The sequence below is a fragment of the Pelophylax lessonae genome (genome assembly GCF_965119305.1).
Source record: "Pelophylax lessonae genome assembly, chromosome: 2".
Taxonomy (NCBI): domain Eukaryota; kingdom Metazoa; phylum Chordata; class Amphibia; order Anura; family Ranidae; genus Pelophylax; species Pelophylax lessonae.
In genome coordinates, this window is record NC_138769.1 from 241,103,095 (window position 1) to 241,117,329 (window position 14,235).

The following is a 14,235-nucleotide window of genomic DNA, read 5'->3' on the forward strand; positions in this document are numbered from 1 at the left end:
TGAAAAAGTGGGGGGGTCACCCCAGAACTACACGGGAGGAGCTTGTGAATTATCTCAAGGCAGTTGGGGTCACAGTCACCAAACAAACCATTGGTAACACAATACGCTGCCATCGATTAAAATCCTGTAGCACCCGCAAGGTCCCCCTCCACACAAAGGCACATGTTCAGGCCCATCTGAAGTTTGCCAATGAAATGATTCAGAGAAGGATTGGGAAAAAGTGCTGTGGTCAGATGAGACCAAAATTTAGCTCTTTGGCATTAACTCGACTTGCCGTGTTTGAAGGAAGAAAAATGCTGACTATGATCCTAAGAACACCATCCCTACAGTAAAGCACAGAGGTGGAAACTTTATGCTTTAGGGCTGTTTCTCTGCTAGATGTAAAGGCCGACTTTGCCATATTGAAGGGACAATGTATTGTAAAATCTTGAATGAGAACCTTCTTCCCTCAGTCAGAAAACTGAAGATGGGTTGTGGATGGATCCTCCAGCATGACAATGACCCAAAACATACCACCAAGGCAGCAAACGAGTGGCTCAAGAAGCAGCACATTTAGGTCATGGAGTGGCATACCCAATCAGACCCTAATCCTATAGAAAAGGGAGCTGAAACTTCACACTGCCAAGCGACAGCCAAGAAACCTTAAGGATTTATAGAAGATCTGTAAAGAAGAGTGGACCAAAATCCCTCCTGAGATGTGTGCAAACCTGATAACTAAGTACAAGAAACATCTTACCTTGCTTGCCAACAAGGGTTTCTCCTCCAAGTACTAAGTCATGTTTTTCTTGGGGATCAAATACTTATTTTACTCACTTAACTGCAACTCAATTTATAACATTTGTACCATGCATTTATTCTGGATTTTTGGTTGATATTCTGCCTCTATCTTTTGAAAAAACATTTATGATAAAAATTATAGAGCCTTTAATTCTTTGTAAGTGGGCAAACTTAAAACATCTGCAGGGGATCAAATAATTATGTTCCCCACTTAGTGTGAAGCCTCTCTCAATCCAGCAGTGTGCCCGTCTGTGCTGGCGCTGATCTCTCTCTCTTTCTCCTCAAAGGACACAGAGGCAGCAGTGGTAGCCTTTGAGAGAGAGAGAGAGAGTGGGGCCAAGCTGCAATATGTGTGTCTATAGATGGAGCAAGCATGCATGTGCAACCCCATAGCAAATGGCTTTTCTCTATCGCTCATTGACAGACGTAGTCTTCTTGATTCTCAAGAGCTGGGTTATGTTGTCTCCGCAGGAGTAGGACTAGGCAGAATGACAAAACGTTCTGGCTCCACCCTAGGGGGCAGTCCCTGAGGGTATATCCTCCCTCTCTCTGCTACAGGGAATCAGTTTTTTTTCTGTCTAGTCAGGAGTAAGGACCTAAGCTCCTTGCTGGGATCTTTTGGTCCTGGCAAGACTTTTTTTCTTTAAGAAAAATACATTTTTTAGGTAGTTTTCTCCAGTGTTTTTTTCCTGTGAGATCTTCAAGCAAAAATGCCGGACTGGGCGACACTTGTGGTCACCCCAGCCGGCCTACGAGCGCGTGCAGACCAGGCATTGCGCTTGGTCGGCCGCGACATATTCAAGTAAGTATGCGGGGCCGGGCGACGGGCTGGATGTGAGATCCAGTGGTCACCCCGGTTTCTGCCTAAAAGGCGCGTGCAGACCAGTGCGCTGAGTCGGCCGCGACGGAGTCCCAGTAAAGGGACTGACTTTGCGAGTTAAAGCTCGCTTGGACGCCAGGACCAGAGAGTCGAGGCGTCCACAAACCCCCACCCCGGTGGAGAGGGTATTATGAAGAGAGGGTGCCTGTCGGTTCGGTATGGTGAGTAAAACGTTCCCTTTTTTTCCTCATTTATGAGGCAGTATATATTATGGGCCCCTCCATATATGGTCAGTATATATCTGACACTTACAAGTCCCCCTTGTAATACAGCATGTGTTTGTGGGAAGTGGACTTGGTTCAAGAGCTAACACTCTACCCAGCAGACTGTAACATTACAGCAGACATAGGAGGTATAATCCTACCTTATGTGCAGTGTATCTCTGTAGATCCATATGTCACCTCTCAGCAGAGTGCAGGTGGATGTGCTGGGAAGACGATATCGGCGGTCCGCCGCCATTTTGCCGTAGACCGAATACATATATGTCCTCAGGTCACGCCGGCCGCCATGTTTTTGGAGTCTTATGTCTCTTCTATGGGGGCGGCCATGTTTTGTGAGCCCAGCTTCCTCGTGGAGGGCTGGGAACGCCGGAAGGCGTACACAGGGGGCGGAGCCACGCCTTCTGCCCGGGAAAAAGCAAACAGCTCCTTCCAGTCTGTGTAAGACAGACGCTGGCTGCAGTTTGTTGGAAACTGCACTGCATCGGTTGGTGAGCCTTGGGGGTCCCTCTCTCTCTCTCTGGGATCGAGAAGCAGGTACTCTGAGGGGCGCTATTGCGCTAGGGGGAGACACACAAAAAAAAAAAAAAAAAGTTTTTTTTGTTTATTGCTGGCAAAGTGTCCTGTATTAACATGGACCCTGCCACTCATGTATCTCCTCCGGATCCCCTCGAGGGGTCTGCGGGATCCTCCAGCACCCCATTGACAATTGAATCTTTGTCAGCTATTATGGAAACTTTTGTGTCCCGGGTGGAAGTGGCTTGTCAGGGACAGGGCGCAAGAAAGCGACCCCCGCCTAACCCCTTATTATCTGAAACCTCGGATTCAGACTCTGAGCCTATTTCTGCAGTTGCAGGTACTTCATCTGGTATTGGTGTCTCGGGTCCTGTCTCTTCAGACAGTGAGGAGGATGTTTCGGCATCTGCCATAGCCCGAGAGGAAGCGTTGGTAAACGCACTCATTGTATCTGTTCAAGAGACTTTAAGGTTACAGGGTATTCCATCAGAAATAGCTGAAACTGAGATCCCTTTTGGGACTAAAAAGCGCATCAAAGTGGCAAAGGTTTTTCCATTGCCCAAATGTTTTGGCAATCCAATCGATGAAGAATGGCGTCTGCCAAAACGCACTTTTAATATTTCCAAACGCATTGACAGGCGTTATCCGTTTGAGGAAACCCTTATTAAGAAATGGACAGAACCACCTGTGGTGGATTCACCTATTGCTAGATTGAATAAAGCCACGGTTATTCCTTTAGAAGACGCTCCGTCTTTTAAAGATCCAGTGGATCGCAAGATAGAAGCTATGTCTCGCACCATGTTTTCCTTGATTGGATCAGCTTTCAGGCCAATAATTGCTATTGGTCTGGTTTCGCAGGCTGTAACTGAATGGACCAAGTGGTTACGCCGGGACTTAGAAGAAGTCCCTCAGGCGGTATCAGATTTGTTGGAACAAATGATACAGGGGTTACAGTTTGTATGTGATGCGGCGTTAGACGCCACTCCATTAATGGCGCGAGCATCAGTCTCAGCAGTGGTTCTCAGGCGTACACTGTGGCTAAAAGGTTGGATAGCCGACCAAGGTTCCAAAAAAGCATTGGCTAATATCCCCTTTTCAGGAGAGCGTCTATTTGGAGCCAACTTAGATGAGATCATTAAGGATCTCACCGGTGGAAAAAGCACCTTTTTACCGCAAAATTTTAAAGGTAAAGGAACTCGTCAAAGACGAGGGCCTTCTTTTTCTGCTCACAAGAGGTTTTTTCGTCCAGCGGGTGAAAAAACTAAGTCCTCCAAAGCTCCTGCAGGAGGCGTCAGGGGTCGGTGGTCGGGCAAGCAAAAGCCCGCCCCCTCCAGACCCGAAGATAAACCATCCAAAGCCTGAAGGTGCGCCCCCACCCATAACTGGGGTGGGGGGACGTCTTCGCCGGTTCCCGGATCCATGGCTTTCCAGAATCCCGGACAAATGGGTTTGCGAAGTCATAAAGTCAGGGTACAAGATCGAGTTTCGATCTCTCCCACCGGCGCGATTCTTCCCTTCCAATATCCGACTATCTCCGGATCGTCTAGAAGATCTGCGGAGAGCAGTCACAGATCTACTACAACAAGGAGTGGTAGTCCACGTTCCTTGGACAGAACGGTTTCAAGGGTTTTATTCAAACCTGTTTACAATACCCAGGAAAGAGGGCAAAGTGCGTCCAATTCTGGACTTAAGAGCGCTCAATTCTTTCGTCAACATAAGAAGATTCAGAATGGAGTCCATTCGCACGGTAGCAGCCTTCCTGCATCCAGGGGATGTCCTAGCGTCCATAGACATCAGGGACGCCTATCTTCACATCCCATTTTCGCAGGACATCAGCGTTTTCTACGCTTTTCCGTAGAGGAGAACCACTATCAGTTTGTGGCGTTACCTTTCGGTCTCGCCACGGCTCCGCGGGTCTTCACAAAGGTGTTGGCCCCTATGTTGGCGCTTCTGCGCCAAAGAGGTATATCGATTCTAGGTTACCTAGACGATCTTCTGCTTCATGCAGAATCTCCTCAGACCTTGCTACAAAACATAGAAATTACTATGATTTCTTTACAGGAATTCGGGTGGCTGGTGAACCAGCAAAAGTCATTTCTGGTTCCCACCCAGAGGCTCGAATATCTGGGTCTAATTCTAGACACAGTCAGGACGAGAGTTTTCCTTCCGGTAGGGAAACTTCGAAAGATTCAATCAGCAGTCCAGTTGTTACTGTCCAACAGCTGGTCTTCCCTTCGGACGTGCATGAGGGTTCTGGGGTTGATGGTGGCTTCATTCGAAGCAGTCCCATTTGCCCAGTCCCATACCCGAATTCTTCAGCAAGAGATTCTTCTCAGATGGAATCGGAATCCGGAATCCCTGGACAATCAGATACGATTGAGCAAACAGACCAGAGAGTCTCTGGTTTGGTGGCTTCGGTCTCCAATGCTCAGCCAGGGAAAGTCATTTTTGCCAATATATTGGACGATAGTGACCACGGATGCCAGTCTATCCGGATGGGGAGGAATTCTTGGTCAGTTATCTGTCCAGGGACTTTGGTCCCCGGAAGAATCCAGATTACCGATAAATGTATTGGAACTGAGAGCGATCAGACTTTGTCTGATTCACTGGACCGAGCAGCTCCAGGGCAGCCCGGTTCGGATCCAGTCGGACAATGCCACGGCCGTGGCTTATGTCAATCATCAGGGGGGCACCAAGAGTGTCCGAGCGGCCAAAGAAGTGGCTTGCATTCTTCGCTGGGCGGAACGATTTGTTCCAGCAATCTCTGCGGTGTTCATTCCGGGGGTGGAGAATTGGCAGGCAGATTATCTCAGCCGTCAGACCCTGGATCAGGGGGAATGGTCCCTCCATCCAGACGTTTTCCACCAGTTGTGCCTACGGTGGGGCACACCGGATGTGGATCTGTTGGCATCACGATTCAACAGGAAAGTTCAGAGATTCGTGGCTCGCTCCCGCGATCCTCTAGCAGAAACCGCAGACGCACTGATCGCCCCGTGGGGGCAATACCAGCTAATATATGCCTTCCCTCCTCTCGCGTTACTGCCAAGACTTCTTCGCAGGGTAGAGGAGGAAGGAATCCCAGTAATCCTGGTAGCTCCGGACTGGCCTCGTCGAGCTTGGTACGCCGACATGGTCAGACTGGTGGCGGACGTCCCATGGAGACTTCCTCTCAGGGAGGATCTACTGTCTCAGGGACCGATCTTCCATCCTGCTTTACGATCGCTGGCTTTAACGGCCTGGCTATTGAGACCCAGGTGCTGAAGGACAAAGGTTTGTCAGCTTCAGTTATTCCTACTCTAGTTGAAGCAAGGAAAGCGACTTCCAGAAAGATTTATCATCGCACATGGAAGTCCTACATTGCATGGTGTGAACCTTTGGGGTTCCGTCCTCGGTCTTATTCAATTAGTCGAATATTGGCTTTTCTGCAACAAGGGGTTGAGCAGAAACTGGCCTTGAGTACTATCAAGGGTCAGGTCTCAGCATTAGCCATCTTCTTTCAGAAGCCTTTGGCTACTCATTCCTTGGTGCGGAATTTCATCCAGGGGGTGCGACATCTGGCTCCGCCAGTGCACGCGCCGTTACCCCCCTGGGATCTTAATTTAGTGTTGTCGGTTCTTCAGAAACCTCCCTTTGAAGATATTAGGGAGATTCCTCTACCCACGTTGTCCCAGAAGGTGGCCTTCTTGGTGGCTATTACTTCTGCACGCAGGGTGTCAGAACTGGCCGCATTATCTTGTCGTTCACCATATCTGGTGGTTCATAGAGATAAGGTGGTTCTTCGTCCGAATCCATCCTTCCTACCAAAAGTAGTTTCAGAATTTCATCTGAATGAAGAAATTGTATTACCTTCCCTGTGTCCTAAGCCCAGTCATCCTCGGGAATTTGCTTTGCACTCCTTGGATGTGGTCCGGGCGATCAGGGTATACTTGAAAACGACAGACTCGTTTCGCAAGACGGATTCACTTTTTGTGATCCCAGATGGACCCAAAAAGGGGTTGCCTGCATCTGCCGCGACCATTTCCAAATGGATCAGACAGACGGTAGTACAGGCTTATTCTATTAAGGGTCGGGAGCCCCCGTTCCCTGTTAAGGCGCACTCCACTCGGGCACTTAGTGCGTCATGGGCCTTTCGCCATCAGGCGTCAGTGGTCCAGGTGTGCAAGGCGGCTACCTGGTCGTCGGTGCATACCTTCTCTAAACATTATAAAGTTGATGTAATGGCATCGTCTGATGCCTCATTTGGCCGCAAGGTTTTGCAGGCCGCAATTTGAGGAGACCAGTGGTCTACCTCGAGGGTTTTTTTCCGTTGGAAAATTTTTTCTTTTAGTCTCATTCTTTGTTTATAATGAGCCTTTAAAACTTCTAGTTTGGCACCGGTTGGGCCTACTAGATTGGATTTGATTTTGTCAATCCCACCCCTCATTTGTGGCACTGCTTCTGGATGTCCCAGCTCTTGAGAATCAAGAAGACTACGTCTGTCAATGAGCGATAGAGAAAAATGGATTTTTGTAAGAACTTACCGTAAAATCCTTTTCTCTTAAGCTCATTGACAGACGTAGTACCCGCCCCTCTATCATTGAGTTGGGTTGGGTTAATTTCTCTGTACTGCTTTAAACAGAACTGATTCCCTGTAGCAGAGAGTGGGAGGATATACCCTCAGGGACTGCCCCCTAGGGTGGAGCCAGAACGTTTTGTCATTCTGCCTAGTCCTACTCCTGCGGAGACAACATAACCCAGCTCTTGAGAATCAAGAAGACTACGTCTGTCAATGAGCTTAAGAGAAAAGGATTTTACGGTAAGTTCTTACAAAAATCCATTTGTTTTGGTGGCACACGCAGAAGTGGAAGAGCCGAGAACGCCAGCAGGAGACCCCAGAAGAGGAGGTTCGGGGTCGCGCTACACAATACCGTTGCACAGAGCAGGTGAGTATAATCATTTTTGTTGTTTTACAAAATAAATAAATAAATAACAAGAAGCCTTTACAACCTCTTTAATTTGCTAAGTTATAATGCATGTGTTCCAGTGCGTATGATGTGGGAATATATAAGATCACTGGTAAGGCACTCACAATTGGGGGGTTTTAAACTCCCTTCCTCCCCCACCCCCTTTTTTTTTTTTTTTTTGGTCTTTTCTCCTTCTCCCTCTTCCCTCTCTCTTTCTCCCACCTCCTCCCTCTGAGAGGGGGGGGGGGGGGAGGAAAAAATTCTCAAACTAAGAAGTACTCCTGGTCGTTTAATCTGAGACCACTCTGCGGGTTCTAGACATGACGAATGATCATTTTTGTGGTCCCCATATTATGGGCTTTGGTAAGATAAGCTATGCGAGGTTCAATATAAGTGTGGAACTAGTTATGGAAAATTCCCTTTTTTCTTTATAAATTCCCCCCCTTTTCCTGCCCCCTTTTTTTTTTCGCTTTCCTTACCCCCCCCTTTTTTTTTCTTTCTCTCTTTTCTTTCTTTTCTTGATATTTAAAAAAATTAAAAACCTTAGAAGCATTGGAGAATTTGGATAGTTGGCATAGATTGGTCCAAGTCAAATAGGAAACCTTTGTTATTTATCAATGTTAATAAATTATATATGTCTTTTCTTTTATTTATGGATGTAATAACTATATGTTGGCATCTTGTTTATAATGGATCAGACTTTGTAAATGTTGTATTGTAATACCTCCTTTGTTTCTTTATTATAAATAAATAACATTTAAAATAATGCATGTGTTCATTGCCTTTACAGTCATCATATTTAGACATCTGTCTGTTATTTTAATCTCTCATTGGCAGTCATTCATGAAAAAAACAAACCGTTGTAATAGCTAATAGCAGTCACTCTAGCTTAGTGAATTAAGCCTGGCCATAGATGATGATTTTTTCTTTTTGATTAGCCCACTAGGGCTGATCAAAAAATGGAACAGGTTCCTCCATCCACACAAACGAGGAGAATGGAGGAATTCTTCCTGCTGTGCTATTGTATTCTGCCAGAGGGGATTCCTCCTCTGTAAGAATATTTTCACCAGTGCTGCAGACGCTGGGCAAATGAACTTTTTCCAACAGTCCTGTTTGACAGAAGTCTGTCAAGTGATAACAGCCAAAGATGGATCAGAATTTGGCTTGTTCCTGCTGAACCGGCTGCATTTTGATCCATCTATGGCCAGTTACTGAGAGTTCATATAGCCTGGTAGCTGAGGACTTTGTAATTAACATCAGAGGGATTAAAAACTTAAAGCAATGTTTTTTTTTCCCCTTAGCACCATTTGTGTAATAAATTTTTGACTCCCAATATAGAGTTAAAAAAAATGACTATAGCTCTCTTCTGCAATACTAAGTGCCGGTTCACACTGATCCGACTTGGACCGCGACTTGTCAGCCTGACAAGATGCGGTCCGTCACGCTCCGTCGCGCTCCCATTGTTCGGTACAGGAACCGTTCTAATAGGAGCGACACAAGTCGCTCCGACTTAGAAAAAGGGTCCTCTACTACTTCGGGGCGACCTGGAGCGACTTGCATAGACATTCATTTTATGAAGTCTGTGCAAGTAGCGCCAAAGTCGCGGTGCACGCTACTTCACAGGTCGCCCCCTAAGTCGGAGCGCCGTAGTGTGAACCGAGCCTTAAACATCAGGAGAAGTATCTATTCTGCTGAATCGTACTTTGATGGTTTTGCTACCTTGAGAAGCTTTTTTTTTTTTTGGGAAATTGCTGCCTTTTGCAGCTATGTTACTAGGTGTCTCTTGGTTACCATGGTGTCAGAAAGCTCATGAGCACCAGACTGTGCTTTCCAGACTTTCTCCATTTTCTCAGGATATATGATCATATCTATATTAATGACTACAGCCTAAACTGGGCTATACATTCTATGAAGGAACATATTTATGTAGTATAGCACTTTATTACCATGCTTTAAGGCCTTTACACACAATTCTCCTGTTTGAGCATCTACTATTTCCAGAAGTTTTTTTTCTTTTTGTATGTATTTGCGCGTATTCGTGCGTATTTGCTTGCATTGAGGCTTAAATTACTGACCAAAAATGCAGATTTTTCTATTTTGTTCTTACTGAAGAATGCACAGCGCTTGTTTACACGTCTGTGTGCACAGGCACATTACAATTAATGGGCTGTATTTTAGCTCAGAAAAAAAAAAAAAAAAAAAAGCTGTACTGAGCTTTTTCAAGCTGCGAGATGCTCAAACAGGAATATCGTGTGCAAGAGGCCTAAAGGAACTGATATATCCATCTAGTATTAAGAATATTTTTTTATTTTGTTTATTCTTTAGTTATGCAGAAAGCTTGGAGAGAAAGAAGTCCTCAGTCGAGAGTAAAAGCTGCTTATCAAGCTTTAGAAGCATACAATGAGTAAGTAATTATGGTAACTACTTCCCCCACCCAATTTGCATTAATATGTTCCCTTGTAGCCCCATTCTGTTAGAACAGTTTCCACCATGACAGCTAGCTACCTACACTGTGTGCAGCCGCTAGCTGCCAGACCTTGAGGCCAATGACCGCTAATAACTGGGAGCCAATCAGAGTTGTTCCCAATCAGCTCTCATTCAAGGTCCAAATTGGACCTTGTTTCATAGCATTTTTGCCTTCCTCTGGAGCAACTGTGGGAAGAGGATTGTGTACTGTATATCAAGGTTTTCAATGTATTTTTTTTTTTTTTACCGGTTGAACTAGATGTCTGATCTTGTGTCTTTTGTCAACCAAAACTTCGAAAGGCGTCAAGCTCAACCCCACCACCAAGTAACAGTGAAAGATCATGCTTTAGATTGAGGAAAAGTATGATTAGTATGGTTTTATGGGGGTGATGAAATCTGGCAACCTGTCATCAGAGATGGCTGCTTAGGAGCTGAGCTCTGTAACCTGCACTAATATACACTCATCGGCCACTTTATTAGGATCACCTGTTCAATTGCTTGGTAACACAAATTGCTAATCAACCATTCACATGGCAGCAACTCAATGCATTTAGGCATCTAGACATAGTGAAGATGACTTGCTGAAATTCAAACCGAGCATCAGAATGGGTAAGAAAGGGGATTTAAGTGACTTTGAATTAGGGATCGACCGATATCGTTTTTTCATTGCCGATACCGATATTTTGGTCATCGCGTATCGGTATCGGCCGATATGGGCCAATATTTTCGTACATTTAAAACTTTTTTTTATTTTTTTTTATTTGAGTTGACGGGTACTCTTGTGGAGGGATCTGGGATCTAAAAGACCCCAAACCCCTCCTCTGCACTTAAAAGCGTTCAAAACGCCAAGTTTGGCTGTTTTGAATGCTGTCATTATTTTAAATCTGGCACCAGTACCCAGAAGTGATGTCATGACAACACTTCTGGGTTTTTGCATGGAGACCCAATCAGAGCCGAATGCGACTTTGATCGGGTCTTCGGTGGCCATGCAGGCTGGTTGCCCGGTGGGACGGGAGACCTGGGCGAGCCACGGAAGGTGACAGGAGGGGGGGACATCCCCTCCCGCTCCTTGTAATGACAGCCGAGTGGCTTCTCAGTTGCATCGGTTGTCATTACAAGACAGCCGACTGTCGGCTATGGACGCCGGTACCAGGGTGATGCCTCTAGCTGCAGGCATCACTCCGGTACAAGTAATTTCCGAAATATCGGCAATATCGGCCACCTTGGTATATCGGGGAAAGTGCAGATCGGCCCTCAATATATCGGCTTTGCCGTAAATCGGTCGATCTCTACTTTGAACGTGGCATGGTTGTTGGTGCCAGGCAGTTGGTCTGAGTTTTTCAAAAACTGTTGATCCACTGGGATTTTCACGCATAACCATCTCTAGGGTTTACAGAGAATGGTCTGAAAGATAGAAAATATCCAGTAAGCGGCAGTTGTGTGGATGAAAATGCCTTGTTGATGTCAGAGGAGAATAGGCCGACTGGTTCAAGATGATAAAAAGGCAACAGTAACTCAAAACACCACTTGTTACAACCGAGATATGCAGAATACCATCTCTGAATGCACAACACATTGAATCTTGAAGCAGATGGGCTACAGCAGAAGACCACACCGGTTGCCACTCCTGTCAGCTAAGAACAAGAAACTGAGGCTACAATTCGCACAGGCTCACTAAAATTTGACAATAGAAGATTGGAAAAACATTGCCTAGTCTAATGAGTCTCAATTTCAGGTAGGGTCAGAATTTGGCAAAAGTAACATGAAAGCATGGACCCATCCTGCCTTATATGAAAGGTTCAGCCTGGTGGTGTAATGGTGTGGAGGATATTTTCTTGGCACACTTTGGGCCCCTTAGTACCACTTGAGCATCGTTTAAACACCACAGCCTACCTGAGTATTGTTGCTGACCATGTCCTTTATGACTGCAGTGTACCCATCTTCTGATGGCTACGTCCAGCAGGATAATGCACCATGTCACAAAGCTCACATCATCTCTTTCTGGTTTCTTGAACATGACAATGAGTTCACTGTACTCCAGTGGCCTCCACAGTCACCAGATCTCAGTCCAATAGAGCACCTTTGAGATGTGCAGCCGATAAATGTGCAGCAATTGCGTAGTACTATTATGTCAATATGGACCAAAATCTATGAGGAATGTTTCCAACACTTTGGTAAATTTATGCCACCAAGAATTGGGGCAGGTCTGAAGGCAAAAGTGGGTCCAACCCTGTACTAGCAAGGTGTACCCAATAAAGTGGCTGGTGAGTGTATATCTATAAATTATTGCTTAGTTTATATTTATTTAGCATAGGCTGGCCATAGACAGTTCATTCTTCTTTTTTTTTTCTTTAAAGCAAATAGATTCCCTTATCCACACACGTGATGTGGAAGGAGGAATACTCCCAGATGTGCCATTTTATTCTGACAGCAGGATTCCTCCACTGTCAGAATACACTGATCAGCGGCTATAGCTCATTAAAACTTTTCCAAAAGCCCTGTTTGGCAGACGTCAATTCTTGGATCGACTTCAGTCAAGCAGGAATGATCATGAATGGATCGAAATTCAGCCTGTCTCTGCTGAACGGGTTGAATTTCCATCCTTCTTTGGAAAGCTTTCGTTTTTATGTTTAGATTCCAGGTAAGCAGTGAGTGGTTTAGAAGCTAGCTGGATTTAGTTTTTTTAAAAGAAAATGTATGGTCTTGAATCCATATCCAATTATTGAATTCAATAAGAATTTAGAACAGTGCATATATAATTTTCCTGCTGTAACAAATGGTTGTCTGACAGCTGTGCCACAGCTTACATCCTTCTGGCGGAAGAGGAAGCTACAACCATCTCTGATGCAGAAAAGTTCTTCCAACAAGCACTGAAAGCAGCAGAAGGTGCTTACAAGAAATCTCAACAACAGCAGCACTTGGGTTCTCAACATGAAGCTCAGCATAGTGAGTAAACCTTGCCCTATTTCCCAGCTAAAATTACTATAGTCACTGTAATTCAGCAGTCCAGTAAATTATTTGTGTTGTCCATTGGATTCCTTTGAGAAAATGTATCCTGCAAATGTGTGCGTTTGTCTGTGTGGGGTAGGGGTGGAGGGTGCATTGGAGAGGTCATATTAAAGATGTTACTTGTTGAAGAATATGAGCAGTTTTCCAGTAATCTATAGGGCTGCAATAGATATAGCAAGTTCTGCAAAGTACTCAGTGTAACCTCTCTGTGCAGTGACAAAGGAGTACAGCTGATACAGGCCACATGATCAAGACCCTGCTCTCTCAACTACATCAGTAGATGGGTACCCAGGCCTCTTGTTGGTATCAATTAGGCATGCATGGACATGCAAGTGGGGAATGATGTTGCAAACTATAAGGGTTTTTATGGAGTTTGCAGATCACTTTTTAAATCTTATGCAGTCCTGCAGTTGTCTCTAAAATTGCAATAATGAGGTTGTACCTTTTTTACCAGTGTGTATCTAGGCTTCTGGTGCATTGGTGCCTGAACCTGTGCAACACAAATTCCCAGCCTGGAAAGCCTGGGTGCTGCATACAGCAGCTGATAGACACGAATGGATGACTGTATGGACGTACTCAGGTAGAAGCTGGTGCTCCAAAATCATGAGTATAGCAAAAAGCAGAAATGTTTCCATTGTTTGCATACTTCCACACTGCCCCCTCCTGGAATATACCTGGCCATACACCCTCAACACCCCAATCCACCTTGTCCACATGTTGATGGGGACAAGGGCCTCCTCCCGACAACCCTGGGAGATGGTTGTGGGGGTCTGCGGGCAGGGGGCTTATCGGAATCTGGAAGCCCCTTTTAACAAGGGGGCCCACAGATCCTGCCCCCCTATGTGAATGAGCGCTGTACCCCCTACCCATGCACCCCAAAAAAACAGTGTAGTGTAAATAATGACAAGAGAAGGTTTTGAGAAGTCCTTTATTAAAAATCTTCCTCCGATCTTCTGCATCAGGTCTTCTCCCTCTGATCTTCTGCCTCAGATCTTCTCCATCAGGTCCCTCCCCTTTCCTTACCTGCGGGGCTGCATGCTCGGATAAGGTTCTGTAATGGATTTTGGGGGATACCCCACTCTGCTTTTTTTTGGCGTGGGGTTTTTCCCTTAAAATCCATACCAGACGCAAAGGGCCTGGTATGAAACTTGAAGGGGACCCCACGCTGTTTTTTTCCCATTTTGGCGTGGAGTTCCCCTTCAAGATCCTCAGAGCACAAGTCCCACCACGAGTCGGATCATCGTGATCCAAATTGGATGCGTCTTCTTTTCAATGGGCTGAAAGCCAGATCAAAGACGGCTCTCATAGGCAACCATTGGTTTTGAATAGAGGCAGAGAAACGCTGCTAAAAGCTAACGTGGCTAAACGTGTATTAACGCTAATGGAAAAGGCACATTTTTACAGCTGCTTTTTCCTGGGGTTGATC

General features: G+C 45.6%; 1 protein-coding gene across 5 annotated transcripts in view; it reads left to right on the top strand.

Annotated features, from left to right (window-relative positions):
• ST7L (suppression of tumorigenicity 7 like) overlaps positions 1-14,235 on the top strand; it is a 270,999-nt gene that overhangs the window by 102,912 nt on the left and 153,852 nt on the right. For all 5 annotated transcript variants that reach the window (XM_082248423.1, XM_082248425.1, XM_082248424.1 and 2 more), the window contains exons 6-7: positions 9,660-9,738; positions 12,592-12,746. In XM_082248423.1, coding sequence (XP_082104549.1) covers positions 9,660-9,738; positions 12,592-12,746 — 234 coding nt within the window. The remainder of the gene's footprint in view (positions 1-9,659; positions 9,739-12,591; positions 12,747-14,235) is intronic.